At 35.6% G+C, this 16,609-nt stretch overlaps 1 protein-coding gene across 2 annotated transcripts in view; it reads left to right on the top strand.

Annotated features, from left to right (window-relative positions):
• PTEN (phosphatase and tensin homolog) overlaps positions 1-16,609 on the top strand; it is an 88,454-nt gene that overhangs the window by 48,109 nt on the left and 23,736 nt on the right. The window contains exons 2-4 of one of the 2 annotated variants that reach the window (XM_078077795.1): positions 2,791-2,835; positions 8,675-8,718; positions 10,545-10,783. In XM_078077795.1, the coding sequence (XP_077933921.1) occupies positions 2,791-2,835; positions 8,675-8,718; positions 10,545-10,783 (328 nt within the window). The remainder of the gene's footprint in view (positions 1-2,790; positions 2,836-8,674; positions 8,719-10,544; positions 10,784-16,609) is intronic. The other variant, XM_078077794.1, reaches the window with a different exon arrangement.

Here is a 16,609-nt window from a genome sequence, read left to right as displayed (position 1 = left end):
AGATTTGATAATGTGATAACTTTAAATCTATTGTTTTTAAGTAGAAATGATGAATTCTTAAAGGAGGGGCCTATCCTTCTTTCCCTTCTCCGGTCTATTCTTATTACAAGTATAATGGCACACCATCTTGGACCTTGGGCTGCCCATCATGTTGGCTCAGCATATGATGGAAGGGTCCTGGGCTCCAGGCCTTTATGAAACAAATCTACCCAACCAGTTGTAGACTACTGATCCTGGAATTTATGTGGGAGAGTAATGTATTTAATATAATTAGCATATTTGTTTATGGGCCCCTCCCCCACCGACCTTCTTCTGTTTCTCACAGCTAAACCTTATTCTCACTGATACAGTTCCTCTAGTATTACTTTGACGGCAGGGACAATAGTCCTTAAATAATTTTATCCCAGGGAAACAAGCACAGTTTCAGGTACTTAATACATGTTCTCTCAGTACATTTAAATAAAAGATAATATTGATAGGAATGGGTATCAAGGAATGAAAACATGAAAGCATACCATTAAAAAAAAATACTAGTGACCCGGAACCCTTGATGAAACACTGGTCGTGCAAGGAAAGAGCCTGGTCTAGAAACTGCTGAGTGGTTTATGGGATGAGGGCCTGACTCTGCAGAAATAAGAGGAACCCATCTTGTCATAGTAAGTCCATTAGAGAATGTTTTGCTGGTATAGGAGAAAGTCATTGTTATATTCGTTTTGATTATAATAGTTCAGAAAATATTAAAACAAAAATTTGTTAGAATACTGTAGTTAACAAATTATATAAAATCTATACTCTAATAACTTAATTTTTAAGTGTTGATTGTAATTAATGTTTTAGTGTGACATACAAATACATCATTTCAACTAGTGACAAAGTTACAAGTAATCCTCATACTACTGTGTGGCATGATTTTTCACATCCAAATTTATGAACTTTTTCCCTCTACCCAACCACACATTTTCAGCCCTCCTTCTAGTAGCTAAATTGTAATTTTGGTTATATAAATTTTGGGTTTTTATGTGATTATGACTAGATAAATGCGATTTACAGTTAAGTACTGTAACTGTTTTTTCCTAAACATTTTATTTTCCCTGGAGTTAAAATTCTCTCTCTCTCTCTTAGCTTCCTTAGTTTCTATATTCTTAACTTTAATTTATCCCTAAACTATATAAATCTCTTAACATGTTCAAGCACATTTGGTATTTTATCGATTTTATCTTCTTCAGGAGCCTTCTGATCTACCCTGATCTGGGTCAGTTGTTCACTAGATCTGCTTTATAGCTGTCTACTTAGGATGTTCCTTCACCGTCATTCTGAGGATTCCCTTTTCCCTTCTCGTGAGCTGGGTTCTTCAGTTCCTGGAATCGTCCTCTTTCATGGTTTCCCACCCTTGTTTTGGTGGAACACATCTTCTGGTAACTTCCTGAGAGAGATTGTCTGGGCAGCAAAATTATTTGAGATTTCTCTGTTTAAAAATGCCTTTATTGTATATTCACACTTGATTTAATATCTCTTTTGGTATGGAATTCTAGGCTGGGAATAGTTTTCCCTCAAACTCAGAAGGTTTTGCCCAATTGTTCTCTAGCTGCTAGTGTTGCCATTAAAACGGGTGGTGTAATTCTGATTCCAGATACTTTTTATGAAACCTATTTCCTCTTTGGGCAGCTTCTAGGGTCCTACGTTTATCTCTTCAGTATTCAGAAATTTCACTGAGCTATATACACCTGTATTTGGGTCTATTTTCATCATTTTTGCTGAATACTCATTGTATCCTTTGATTTTGGAAACTCCTGTCCTTTAGTTTAGGGTATTATTCTTGAATTGTATCTTGGATTTCTTCTTCTTGTGTTTTCTCTTCTTTTCTCTAGAACTCCTACTCATATGTTGAAACTCCTAGACTTTAAATCTTTTTAAATCTTCTCTTTTGTTTTCCATTTGTCTTTTTATTCTGTTTATCCTATTTCCTCAGCTTATACTTTTCTAACCCCTTTCCCCCTATTACCTACCTCATAAGAGTAAACAAATTTATATGCATAAAGTACTTAAATGTGGTAGAAACACATGGCAAGTGCTTTTGTTGGCTGTAATTGTTGCTGTTGTTTAGTTTTGTAACTGTTTTGAGGGAGAGGTCTTTGGTCTTGATTCTTTGGCTTATTAGCTGTATGACCTTGGGCAAGTTTTGTAATTTCTTTGACACTTACTTCCCTCATTTGTAAAATGTGAAGAAGCTCTCTCAGATGTTTGTGAGCGTCAACTGAGAATATATATGTGAAAATACTTAATAAACTTTGTATGGAGTTAATAGTTACTACTTGCATCTTTCAAATATGAAAAGTTTCTCATTTGAAAGAAAATGATGGCTGAATTTTCAGGGTTATTTTTAAGATTACTTGATTACACATGACTATTTCTCTCACATCTGAATGAGCTAGGTGAACTTGAGCTAAGTGCTAATGCTGCCTTTTAAATAACTTATTTAATACTCAATCTCATAATGTTAGGCTAAAGAGAGAAGATTATGAAAATATTTATTCTATGAAAAGCTCTGGCTTTACTTCAGATTGTATAAATCTGTGTAATGTAATAATTATTTAAGAATGACCTGATTACTAGTTTAAACCCATGAAGGGAATATTTATCGGAATTTATTTATTTATTTTTCTTAAATGGTATTTGAGATTAGGAAAAACGGGATCTGTCTTTTAGGTTTTCTCAATAGTATAAATGTAATTTCAAATGTTAGCTCATTTTTGTTAATGGTGGCTTTTTGTTTGTTTGTTTTGTTTTAAGGTTTTTGGATTCAAAGCATAAAAACCATTACAAGATATACAATCTGTAAGTATGTCTTTTATTTGTATGCTTGCAAAATATCTTCTAAAATAACTATTAAGTGAAAGTTATTTCCTTGTTAGAATCAGGTAGAGTTAAAGATGTATTTTAACGGAATTGTGTTCCTAAAACAATTAGTCCAAGACGTCTGATTAAGAGCATTGTTAGGTCATTCAGAAAGTATAGTGATGAGGTCAAAACAATGTTGGCACACATTCACTTTACTTGATCTGGTTTAAATGACTTGGCATCTAGCCCATCTTTGAGCCAATAACCAGGTGGTAACTTGAAGTGTATTTCACAGCAGAGCTTTTCTGTTAAAGCATTAATAACATCTTCCATAGAGGTATATGCTTCAGAGTGGGTGTAGTTTTGTTTATTGTGTGTCTTTAGGTCATTTGATTGAAACAGCTGTTAGGGTATTCTCTAACTGTATATAACAAAAATAAGTTACCTGAAATTGTTGAGTTGGGTGGTTTATCTTGTTTAAGGCAAGGATGTAAAGATTGCCTCCTTGGTACAGCTAGTTTATGTTTAACCTTTTGTTTTTCTTTTTGACTTTGTGAGTAGGGATGTGAAAAGGAAAAAAAGAACAAAAGAAAAATGGGAAGAAAATATTTTATCATTTTTGCCCTTGAAGACTATTATTCCTTCCCAAAATATTGACCCATTTTTTACCTTTTAAAAAATGGTATATAAAATGTGTTATTTTTCTACCTGGTTTTTATTTTTCCTATGTGATGTCTGTAAATTATGCAACAGGAAAAATTTTAATCTGAAGTTATGTTTCCCAATTGATTGTCAGAATTTCTGTAGAATTTATTTCTCAAATGTAAGAGCAAGATTCTCTTCTCCCTTCAGTGGGCATTTAAATCATCACCAAAAAGGATGAAAGATTCTGTGTGCCTTGTCAGCTTGTGGGATGTTGCTTTTCTATCTTTAATTTAGTGATCTTTCTATTCTGATAAGACCTCAGAAGACATGAGAGTGAAGTAGACACCGTTATTGTATCTCCTAGTGAGTTTTCATTAATTTCCTCGGATTCACAAAGAAGCAAACATTTATGCCATGGTTTCCACATGTTAGACCTTGTAGAACTTGGTGGTGGTACAGAGGTGAACAAGATACAGTTTCAGTCTCTGATAGTTTATAGTCTGATGTGATAAGTAGACATAGTGTTGTAGAAGAGGTAACTGTTGTATAGAAGAGAGCTGTGTGGAGAACAGTGGAAATAGTACTTGTATCCTATAGGAAAGTTTTCATGAAGAAAGGCATGTTTGAGCTGGGGTGAAAGAATCTTCAGAGGCTCTCCTGCATGACTCCGAGTGGGGAAAATGGCATTGCAGGCAGAGAGGATGGCATGGAAGAAGCTGGTTGGCATAGTAGTGTTTAGAATATGGCAGACAATCCATTATGGTCAGATTATGGGAGCGGGGAGTGTGGAGGGTGTGGGGTGACAGGTGACAAGGTGAAAGACAAAGGTGCTGTAGCGACTTGAGTGTAGGTCGGCCCCAGCTTACAAATGATCTGTGCATAGGTCTTCCTCTCGTCCTGAGTAACCTCCTGTAACTAGCCTTGTTGCAGACGCCAGAGTGTTTCTGTGGAGGAAAATAAAAACCTCAAAGCTTTATACTTTTTGAATAACTAGATTCAGAAGCTAAGTTTAAAAAAAGAAAATAAAGCACAGGACAAGAAGTGTCAAAAGCTGCAGTCCATTAAGTGAGTCACTTCAGGTTTAGACTCTAAAGATTAGGCATTTAGAGTCCCAGAAGGAAGGTAGAAAGATACCAAAGACAAATTCTGCCTTTTTCAAAATTTTATTTGAGTTTAACATTATATCCAAAGAAAAGGAAGGAAATTCTTTTCATTCCTGTATTCAGTGGCTTCCTGCTTCCAGAATTTAGGACCTAGGCTTGCACTGTCAGTACTGTGGATCACTTAACATTATTATGGTTAAAGGTGGCATTGGGAGCTAGTCTGGGAACTTGGCTGCCCTTTTGTTTTTGTATTTCTAAACGTTGGACCCCAGAGTTAATGAACTGTCTCATTAGTTGAGAGTAGCTTTTGGTATTTATATTTCAGCTCCCCTTCCCCACTCCATTTAATGGAGTCATAGACTTTCAGAACTGGAAAGTACCTGAAAGAGATCATTTAGTGCAACCTTCTCATTTTACAGATGGGGAATCTGAGGCCTAGAGAAGTTAAGTGAGTTGAACAAGGTCACACAGGTACATATGGTAGCAGATCACCCACCGTTTATGCCAATCTTCCCTTTCTGGTTTTGTTGTTGTTGTCATCGTCGTTTGTTTTAACCTCCCCAAATTTTACTTCAGAAGTTTCTAGAACTACCAGGTTGTAGCATGTTTTGATTTCTGATGACATTTTTCATTCTTCACCTTCTCTCTACCCCTTTTTGTATTTCTGGCTCTGGGTAAGGGAGTCTGGCAAGCAGCAGATGTTTCTATTTTATTTCTTTTATTTTGGAGATGTTAACTACATGTGATGTATGTCCTTGCAAACATATAAACTGAAAGATCTTAAAATATTTACACTAGACATACATGTATTTAATGGTATATTAAACTTTTTATGGCAATTATGATGTGTGGATGAAGAACAGTTCTTAATACGGACTTTTTATTTTTATTTTATTTATTTATTTATTTATTATTATTTTTTTTTAATACGGACTTTTTAATAATTGGCTATCTGTTTATTTCTCTGTATTAAGCATTCAATAAATTATTTTAAGAAAGGACAAAATTAGCTTCATATCGTTAATCAAATTTGGATATAATGATGCTTAGTAAATTAGTTTGTTTTGTGCAAGTGTGTGTATTTCATTTTTGTATGTTCCTTTGTATACCTGTAGGCTGGTGGGGATAAGAGGAAGAGGGAGGAAGATGGGGATAGAGGCATAATACACTTATTGCCTTTGAGGACCTTAAATGTTTACTGGATACTCGTTTTTAAAAGGGTTACTGTATTTCATCGTGTATTCTATTTGACATACAACTCTCCATCATTTGGTGGTGAACCTTTAGCTGTTGTTAATTTTTATCTGTTAAGTTTTCTTTTGTAAGCTAGAGATAGTGATGTTGAAGAGAGTTACAGAAGAGACCTGCATACTTCGTGGACTCTTTGGCGAGTCTCACTTCTCTGGAAGCTTTTCCTATTAGTCTTATCTGTTCCTTCACTTTCTGTCTACCGCTTCATTAAAAACTCTTTCAATGCTTCTTCATCTCTCTTGTCTCATATAAGCCAATATAAGGTGAAGATTTTTAAAAATCGTATCTTTTAAGTTGAATTTTAATTATAAGGAAGTATAAGTGGTCAGAGTTACCTAATACTTGTCTCAGTCAAATCCCATTTTCCATTTATGTATCTTCAGTTTTGGTTTGTTGAGAGACTTATCAACTAACATACCACACAGAAGTCATGAGGAACTGGGTGTGTGCGTGTGTGCATGCATGTGTGCACAGTTATTGGAGGTGGTCTTAACTAAGAAGACAGTCATCATTCTTACCCTAGCAACCCCTCCTCCAGATCACTTCCATCACTACCGGCCCCAGTATATGTTCTCTTGTACTCCTCATCCATACCTGTAGAGATTTTCATAACTTTTTCATGTTTCATGATTGCTTTTTGTTGCTTTTTGTTGGTATGAAATATTGCTCTTGTAGGAAGGCTGATTTTGAGTAGAATTTGTTATTGCTTTTGTTTTTAAAATTGTTCTCTATTTTGTATTGTAAGTAGAAGTATGGAGCCATGCTGGAAAAACTTTGACTTTTGTAACCAGAGGTCCTGGGCTTGAGTCCTGGCTCTTCCATTTGCATATTGTAGTTTGGGGCAAGTTTTTTTTAATGCTCTTCTAAATCTTAGCTTTCTCATATATAAGATGGAGATTATGTTTTGTATTATTATATTGTTGTGACTATGAATTAAAAAACATGGAAACTCCTTTGTAAGGTGTGTACATCTGGTAGACATGTAGTAGCTCATTATTTCCACTTTTCCTCCATTTCTGCCTCTTAACAGTAATATTTGAGAATCAGTTTAGGATGGTAGTCTTAAGCAGTATTTGTCAAACCAAACATGTGAGCTCCTGAAAAAGCATGAGAATATTAGAGGACTAAAGCTGCATGAAACTCAAAATGTTTATTTTTTGTTGGGCTGCCATGAGACCAGCTTCTTAGAATTGTTTCCTAGCCTACTCCTTCTCCCTCACCTTCTAAGTCCTATCTTTCCATGAGTCCTTATAAAATATTCTGTTATGGATTCTTCACTATTTACCAGACCTCTTCTTTAATCTGTACTAAAGAAAGTATAAAATGTGACTATTTTCTTGGTCAGTCTTCCTCCTACCTGTCATGTTTTGTATAGGAGGGAGTATGAAATTATTTAGCAAGGATACATAAATATGCATATGGCATTACTAAATAAATTTTTTTGAGCAAAACTCAATATATTAAATTATATACAAAAAAGGGGAAAAGCTTTGTTTTAAGCAGTAGTATGAAAGTCGATTTATTTCAGGTCTGACCACTTAAACTAGTGGATTCTAATTTGTTTATAATTAGTTCAGCTTTCATGTGGATTAGGATTTAAAACTATTTAAGATAGAGGAACTATACAAATAGTTTTAGGATTTCTTAAATGTGAAATACATGTCCATAATCACTTATTGAAACTCTTGGGGCCAGTTGTGTTTCAGTGTTCAGAATTTTTCCCTTTGCAGAAAGGTAACATGGAAGCATATACTTATTAGTATTACATAACACCCCCCTGGGGTCTGGAGCAGTCCCTACCATGAAGTGTTTGACTCTTCAAGTGTATTAGTTAAAGAGTGCATACAGTGTCATAAACTCAGATCAGATTCTGCCACAATTGAGTTTGCCATAAGTTTAACAGAAAATGTTAAAATTTCAAACTTCAGAATTGGAGATTAAGGGATTGTAGACCTTGATTTGTTTTAAAATGCTAAGTTTTTATTTTAAATAATTTTTTAAAAAATCTCATTTGGTTAGTAGCTGTAGTTACCATGATTCTGCTGACTACAAACCAAAGTATGGGATCCCTTTCGGAGCCTTATTAATGTTTATAAATATACTTATTAATCATGAGTAAACCAGTGCATGATGACGAACGTGTCACTAATATTAAAAAGATAAATTTTAGTATGCTCTAAGTCAACATTTTACTATTCTATATTTTACTTATTACGCCTTCATTACTCTCAGACTTTAATTAAAACTCATAAACTGAGAGATTATTGAAAAAGATGACCTTTGGCTTCTCTAAAGAGAGAAAGGTCTGGTTTAAAAATTTTTTAGGAAGTGTTGTTTTTGAGTACATTAGCATCGTTCACTTTTTTTTTTTTCTTTGCCCTTATAATTTTACTATTTTAAAAATATATCTTTTTAAATAATAGTTTGAGAAAACAATGTGTACTCAACTCTGAGGTAAAGACAATGCTGTAACTCGTTAGTTGTTTGTACATACTTGGTGAAATCAAACATACACTCCCTCAGCGCATAGAGTGTCCATACAGGAAATTTGAGGGTACCCAAGCAGCTGGGTGGGAGGTGAGAGCCTGAGCGGCATCAAGGTTTTGTGAGCAAGTGTGTAAGCCGTAAGTGCATAACACCTAACATCAGTTTCCTAAATGGTAAAATGGGGATAATGACACTACCTACTTCATAGATTGTTAGGATTGAAAGAAATAGTTAATACAAAACAGCATGATGCCTGGTACAGTATAAAAGTTCAGAAAATGTGTGTTACTATACTTTTTTTCGCCAATGCAAAAGGTAACTTTAGATCACATTTAAACTTTTTCTTTTAGGTGTGCTGAAAGACATTATGATACCGCCAAATTTAACTGCAGAGGTAGGTATTAACTGCCGAGTAATGTATTTTTGTTATATAACTTAAAACCAATAGACCAAATCTTACTGTTACAGCAGTAATTAATAATCTCAATTATTAAGTGAGGTAAATATTTATCTTAAAGATGGTCTTAGACAGTTTGGAAAACAAATTTAATTTTGCTGGTGTGTTTTAGGAAACAATTATCATACAAACCTGCCAGTACTAGTAAGAACACTAAAATGCAGAGTAGATTATAAGAATTAGGAAAAATTTCTAGACGAACAGTAAAATAAAGAGAGGGTTATATCTACTGTTGGAGGCATTTGGTGTAACAGTAAGAGATTATAGGGAGAAAACAGAGCAACTTAACTCTGTGGAGCCATGACCTAAAAGGGAGAGAAGGGTATGACGGATATGGGTAATATCAGGAGCCTGATAGATGAGCGCAGGAGCTGCTTTCAGTGAGTTCTCCTCCAGGGGTAGTGAATTTTTCTGAGGGCCCACAAAAACCTTCCATCTGTGTTGGTGGAACCCCTTGAGCCATGAGACACCTGGAGAGTGGAGAAGCGTGGCAGGTGCTACCATGATAGAAAGAGAAGGTGGATGCCATGAGCTATATACTGATGTGTTTGCCGTGGATTCCTTCTGAAAAATCTAGAACGGACGTTCAAACAGCTGGTTTGAGAATTCAGAGGCACTAATGGCTGAGAGCCAATACAGACTCACTGAGAATTTTTCCTTTTTCGTGAATTTAGGCTACTGCTTACTAGGCAGAGTGTTTTAGTCATGGTTTATCTAGCTTTAAATAGACGTTTCACAGAGTTTCCTGGATGTTTTTATGTGCCACTGGGGAGATGAAGATGGAACGCCGAGGCCCAGGTGAAAGCTGTCCCGGCGACTCCCTGTAATGGTAGTCGTTGTCTCCCGGGACGACTCACCCGACACACTGAGTCTTGTTCCATGTTATTAATGAGTTGATTGAAGATAGAAGGAATACTTCTCACATATTTAGATGACCCACAGGATAATTATATGCATTCGATGTCAGTCAGGATTTTTAAGGATTTTAATAGAATGGAACCAAGGCAGGGACCAATAAGAAAAAAATTTAATAGTGATACAGTTAAACTCCTATTTCTAGGCAAGTTTAAAAAAAAAAAACAAAACAAAACCCTCAACTCTGACTTATAGGGAACAGTGAAATTTTGGGTTTTTATAACCCATGTGAAAAGACCTGACATTAGATACACTTTACTACAACTGTATACATTTTTTTAAGTAGTTTTTTCAGTTTCTTTTGTAAATGCCTTTAAAATCAACACTAACATTTGCAAGACCATCTTTAAATAACATGTTTAGTTAGCATTTTTATTTTATGAAGTGTAAAAATCAGTCCTTTCCAGTGTGGATTTATTGGTAATTTATCCCTTCTCTGGAATACATGCTTTGTGGTGATGTAATGCTATAAATATTATGACTCCTTTTGTCAGAAAATGCATTGAGAGCCCTGACAGGAAACCTACCTATGTGACATTTCATTTTGAGTTTGCCTCTCCCTCTGATATGTTGACTTGTGCTACCTCTCCATAGCCAAATTTCCTCTTTCATTAAGTGGAAAAAATGCTCGGCCTCTCTGTCTAGTGGGTAGGTTTAAGAATTAATGAAAGACTATTTTCTATTCAAAAATTGGAAAATTATCAGGCAGCAAATTATTTTTCTCTGGAGTCCGGTTTTTCTTTTAAACGCCTGTTAAACTTAAATGCAACATTTCTAAAGTTAACCTACTTTAATAAACAATTCAGGAAAGACTTTTTTCTAATTCTGAGGTTATCCTTTTACTACAGTTGCACAGTATCCTTTTGAAGACCATAATCCACCACAGCTAGAACTTATCAAACCCTTTTGTGAAGATCTTGACCAATGGCTAAGTGAAGATGACAATCATGTTGCAGCAATTCACTGTAAAGCTGGAAAGGGACGAACTGGTGTAATGATTTGTGCATATTTATTACATCGGGGCAAATTTTTAAAGGCACAAGAGGCCCTAGATTTCTATGGGGAAGTAAGGACCAGAGACAAAAAGGTAAGTTATATTTGATGTTTTTTTCTTTCTTCTTCCTCGATCTGAGCATTTATTGGAAAACAGGTTTTTAAACAGGTGGTTGGTAACCCTTATTTCTTTATTCCGAACATTTAAATCAGTTACTACCTTAACTATCATATGAGCAAATGACTGATTCTTTGAATTTTTCTGTTCATGCTAGCATTTTCATATCATGCTAGTAAATCTTACCCATTAACTGTATGGTGTACTTGGTCTCATAAAATTCTGACAGCATTTAAAGAAGCAGTACTTTAAATAAAAATAAGCTTGATCTTTCTGAACCTTGCCTGAGAATGAGATGTCTTTGGATGATAACTTGGATGCCATTTCCTAGTAAAGTATGATCTTTACTTTTATAAGGACATGCAAATTATTCTTTGATATGAATATTCATGAATGTAGTTATAATTAAGATTAGTCAAAGATTCTTATTCAGAAGACTAATAAAGACTATGTTGAAAATCAGTGACAAACTTAATCTGTTAGTATGTTTGAGGGTAGAATGTAAACTCTTGGGAGAACTTCCACAGTAATTTCTAAGGGATTCATTTCTTTGGATGGTGAGTGTGACAAAATATGTTTATATTTCTAACAAAGAGATTTTTGTACATTTCTCTGTCTCTGAGAAGGAAAAACCCAAACCACTCCAGATAGAGGGAGAAACTCACCTAGAGAAAGAACTCTATTGAGGGAGACATCACAACTTTATGTAAAAAATTTATTCTAGTTTTAATAACGTTTACCATCAGGAAGGTTCTCTTCCAGTTTAAGTTGCTTGCCTGCCTGCCTGCCTTTAATTTTTTTTTAAGTAGGCTCCATGCCCAGTGTGGAGCCCGGTGTGGGGCTTGAACTGGACTCTGAGATCAAGGAGTCGGATGCTTAACTGACTGAGCCACCCAGGTGCCCCTAAGCTAATTTCTTTTTAACAACTTCAAAACAGAAACATGATCATTTCCACCATTTTAGCGGGTGGTTGTATTGATTCCTGACACCTTTTCCCCTTCCTCATTTCTTGTTTTATCTATCTTTGTGATTTTTTAAAATTACATCTAGGGATGCCAAAGTGCTATGTATTGGTGCTAGTTTATAAAACTGAATCTTATATTAGTGCTTGATTTTAGTGAATATTGATTATAATAGATTGCCTTACATTTCTTTATATTGTGTACACCCTGAGATGATAGTAGTGGAGTGAATTCTAGAGGGCCTGAGATATTTACTTTGGTTCATTTTTTCATCATCTAGAGGGAAACAGTTGGTTTTACTGATTAAAAATATAGAAGGTAATTGTTCTACACTTAAGTGAATAAGTACAGGGCAGCACAGGGGAAAGAGAATGAATGGGAAGAAAACCATAAACGGGTCAAATCACAGTACAGTAGCTGAAGCAGTGGTAGAAGTTTAGGGCAAGCAGGGTTGATGAGCAGTAGACATTGTAGTTGTGGGAAAGAAATCAAGTAAAAAGAATTTCAAATAAAAATAGAGAAGCTGTGTAATGTGGAGCCAGAATACTAGATTTAAGCTCATGGCTCTTAAAATGTTTATGTTACATACCTTCTAAAAAATGTGATGAAAGCTATAGTCTCTCACTAAAAATGTGCATGATATTACATGAACATAAAATTTTGCTTATAGTTTCTAATTACACTGAAATTTTTTTTTTAACTTGGAAAATAGAAGTCTTCATAAGAATTATGTCCCTTTTTTAAATGGAAAAAACAGTGGCCACTACTTGAGGACAATGAATAACTCTAAATGGTTACAAATTAATCAAAATTAAGCTTTAGTTCTGCCCAATGGTTAAGTTTTAATGAAAGGGCTGCTAGTATTTAAATTTCAAGTAATACATTAAAACTATGCCATCGTCGTTGACTTGACAACTTTTATGTCATCTTTGATATCCAATCAATTTTGACTGTTTTTGGTGAAAACAAGTGCTTAAAATGCTATCTCATGAAAGAATGAAAGAGCAAATGGAATCTCTAGATTCTTTTGTCAGATGAAAGTAGGCTTGTGTCAAAAAATAGGAATTCTCTAAGATTTTTCAGAAAAATTCATGTTGCATCATTTTCTTTGCTGTTGGTTAATGAGATCATTTTTGGCAAGATCTGGCATAACACTATGTTAGGAAGGAAGGGATTAGGACTTCACATTTTAGTTTTAAGGTTGAAGAGTTAAACTGTGCAAACGAGTTTGTATTTTATCCAGTTAACAGCAGTTAAAATCCTGGCTGTAGAGTTTGCCTTCTGAAAACAGTGAACTTAATGTGTAGCAAAGCATTTCATAATTGCTCCCACTTCTTGACAAAACCTCTTGAGAAGCCCTTGATTGAAAGTCTTGGCTTTCCTGAATTTGGCAATTTTCATAACAGTAGATTTTTCATGACAAATCCTCTTGTACAGGCTGTGATTCAAGGCTTGGCACTCCTGAAGCAGAATACTTCCGCAACAATAGATAAGATTTCTCTCAGGATTGAAGATATAGTCTTGCACCCCAGTGCACAATGATGAATAAAGCAGTGAGTCACAGTGACATGGAGAGCTTTGTCTTTGCCAAAGCAACAAAACCAGATGTTTTGCCAGGCATTAAGGTGTACTATCTGTCTACAAAATACTGAGATTTCTTCAGGAGAAGGTTTTTTGGGGACATTTTGAAAATGTTAATGTTCCCTGAAGTTTCCAAAGAGGACTCCAAAATAAGTATTATTCTTTGTGTTACCATGCGTGTATTTGATGAAAATTAGTAGCAAGCTAAACTGAGAAGCCGTCATCATGTACTGAAGGGAAGTGGTATTTCCAGTCCTCTCGTGACCTTCATAGTTTTAGAAAAAGAGGTCGGTTTTTCTGGAATGGACAGAATTATTTGCTAGAGATACTGCAACAGTCTTAACTTTTCTGTTGCAAGCTATAAACATATTTGACCTTTCTAAAGTATTTGCCTTCACCACATTAAACTGCAACTTTTTTGTTTGTTTGGCATTACAACCAATAGACTTGTAGAGTGCTTTACTCAGGATTCTGAGTTGGGGGTAATTAAAGGTTTTTGTAGTACTCTAACCTTTCCTAACTAAGCTGTACTCTCACACGTGCTCTCTTTCCTGCTCTTATACACACTCACCCACACACACATCCACCCTGTGTGATGTAGGTGCTTCTTCAGGAGAGTTGGCTAAATGCTTCTGATAGTGAGTACCAGCCATGTAAGAAGCACTTGGGATAGCAAGGGAAGCAAGGGCAAAAATGAATTATTGAGACTTCATCAAGATAAAAAGCTTTTGCACAGCAAAGGAAACAGTCAACAAAACCAAAAGACAACCAACAGAATGGGAGAAGATATTTGCAAATGACGTATCAGATAAAGGGCTAGTATCCAAAATCTATAAAGAACTTATCAAACTCAACACCCGAAGAATAAATAATCCAATCCAGAAATGGGCAGAAGACATGAACAGACATTTTCCCAAAGAAGACATCCAAATGGCCAACAGACACATGAAAAAGTGCTCAACAGCGTTCGGCATCAGGGAAATCCAAATCAAAACCTCAGTGAGATACCACCTCACACCAGTCAGAATGGCTAAAATTAACAAGTCAGGAAACGACAGATGTTGGCGGGGATGGGGAGAAAGGGGAACCCTCCTACACCGTTGGTGGGAATGCAAGCTGGTGCAGCCACTCTGGAAAACATTAGGGAGGTTCCTCAAAAAGTTGAAAATAGAGCTACCATACGATCCAGCAATTGCACTACTGGGTATTTACCCCAAAGATACAAATGTAGGGATCCGAAGGGGTACATGCACCCCGATGTTTATAGCAGCAATGTCCACAATAGCCAAAGTGTGGAAAGAGCCAAGATGTCCATCGACAGATGAATGGATAAAGAAGATGTGGTAAATATATACACACACACACACACACACATACATATACAATGGAATATTATGCAGCCATCAAAAGGAATGAAATCTTGCCATTTGCAACAACGTGGATGGAACTGGAGGGTATTATGCCAAGCGAAATAAGTCAATCAGAGAAAGACAAGTATCATATGACCTCACTGATATGAGAAATTCTTAATCTCAGGAAACAAACTGAGGGTTGCTGGAGTGGTGGGGGGTGGGAGGGATGGGGTGGCTGGGTGATAGACATTGGGGAGGGTATGTGCTATGGTGAGTGCTGTGAATTGTGTAAGACTGATGAATCACAGACCTGTACCTCTGAAACAAATAATACATTATATGTTTAAAAAAAAAAAAAAGTAGGAAGGGAAAAATGAAGGGGGGCAAATCGGAGGGGGAGACGAACCATGAGAGACTATGGACTCTGAGAAACAAACTGAGGGTTTTAGAGGGGAAGGGGGTGGGGGGATGGGTTAGCCCGGTGATGGGTATTAAGGAGGGCACGTATTGAATGGAGCACTGGGTGTTACACACAAACAATGAATCATGGAACACTACATCAAAAACTAATGATGTACTGTATGGTGACTAACATAATAAAATAAAATAAAAAAAGCACTTGGGATAGTCTTTCACATCATTTTCAGGGATACAAGTAAAACCCAAGGATGCTTAAACAGTTTAAGTTATATCCAAGAGAAGTCTTCATAATGAAAAAATGAAGACATATTTTAATTTGTCATGGGGAAGATATTGTATTCCTCACAATCTGAAAATATTGTCAATTTTGTTTCTCTGTAAACGTGAAGAGAGATTTGGTAAACTGGCAAGGCCCATGGGATATTGTTGTGAAATAGGGGCCAGAGTGAAAAGATAGCAAGAAGTGTTTATGAAAATAAAATGCAGTATACTATAAAATGTGAGAGTCCCTACATCATCAGCAGAAATGCTCCAGGCATACCTGCTCTCTCTTCTTCCTCTTACAGGTTTGAATCTCCCCCAAGTGGAAGGTAACAAGCTAATAGAGGATGGAGTTCTGTGTGTACTGTTAAGGGTGTTTAGCTGTTACATTATATCAAGATTCAGAGTTAAGTAATTTAGCCAAAATTGATCACTTTTTAGCATCTTGGAGTCAAAATAAATCATTGAGATCTGTTGTGCTTAGTTCATGATTAATTAATATACCCAGACCATTTTTGGATGAATTATTCACAGCTGTGGTCTAAAGCAGTATCCTAATGTGCTCCTACCTTCACTTCTGTGTATATTTAAAAAGGCAAAAAGAAATTTACGAGCAGATGCTGTTGATGAAGCTTTATTTTACTAATGGTTCCATTTGCATTTTATGTTGAAACAGTGTTAGAAAGCTAGATTAAAGGGATAAAGATTATGGGCATAAGATTATGAACCTTCTTTGGCAGGAATTTTTCTTACTTTAAAAATGATAAAACGGAGGCCAGAAAGGTGAAGTGCTTTGATTCAGATTATTCAAACAGTTAATGATACCATTCAGAGTAAAATTTGAGTCCCCTGAACATGTTGAACTTTTTTATTTACTATCCTGGAACTGCAAAAGAACTTTGAGGCTGTTCAGAATTAATCTCTGTACGGGGACAAGCTCTCCCGAAATGGGCCTATTTTGACAAGGCTCCTCAGTTTATACCCTTTTGTACTGATGCTCAGGCATTTAGTGGCCCCTGACTTAAGTACGATAAAGGCAGCTTGAAGTTGTTAGTCTTATAAATATAATGCTGAAGGCTTCCTTTAAATCTTTGAAATTTAATTGTCTAACAGTTTTCAAATATATCACGTTTACCTAATGGTTAGGGTGCTAGTGAAAGAATATATTTTTAGCCTTTAATAAGTATAATTTCATCATGAGAAATGAGCTAAGCTGAACATGGTAA

This window comes from Halichoerus grypus, chromosome 7, assembly GCF_964656455.1.
Source record: "Halichoerus grypus chromosome 7, mHalGry1.hap1.1, whole genome shotgun sequence".
Taxonomy (NCBI): Eukaryota; Metazoa; Chordata; class Mammalia; order Carnivora; family Phocidae; genus Halichoerus; species Halichoerus grypus.
Note: the sequence above shows the minus strand (reverse complement) of the source record. Positions and strands in the feature narration are given on the sequence as shown.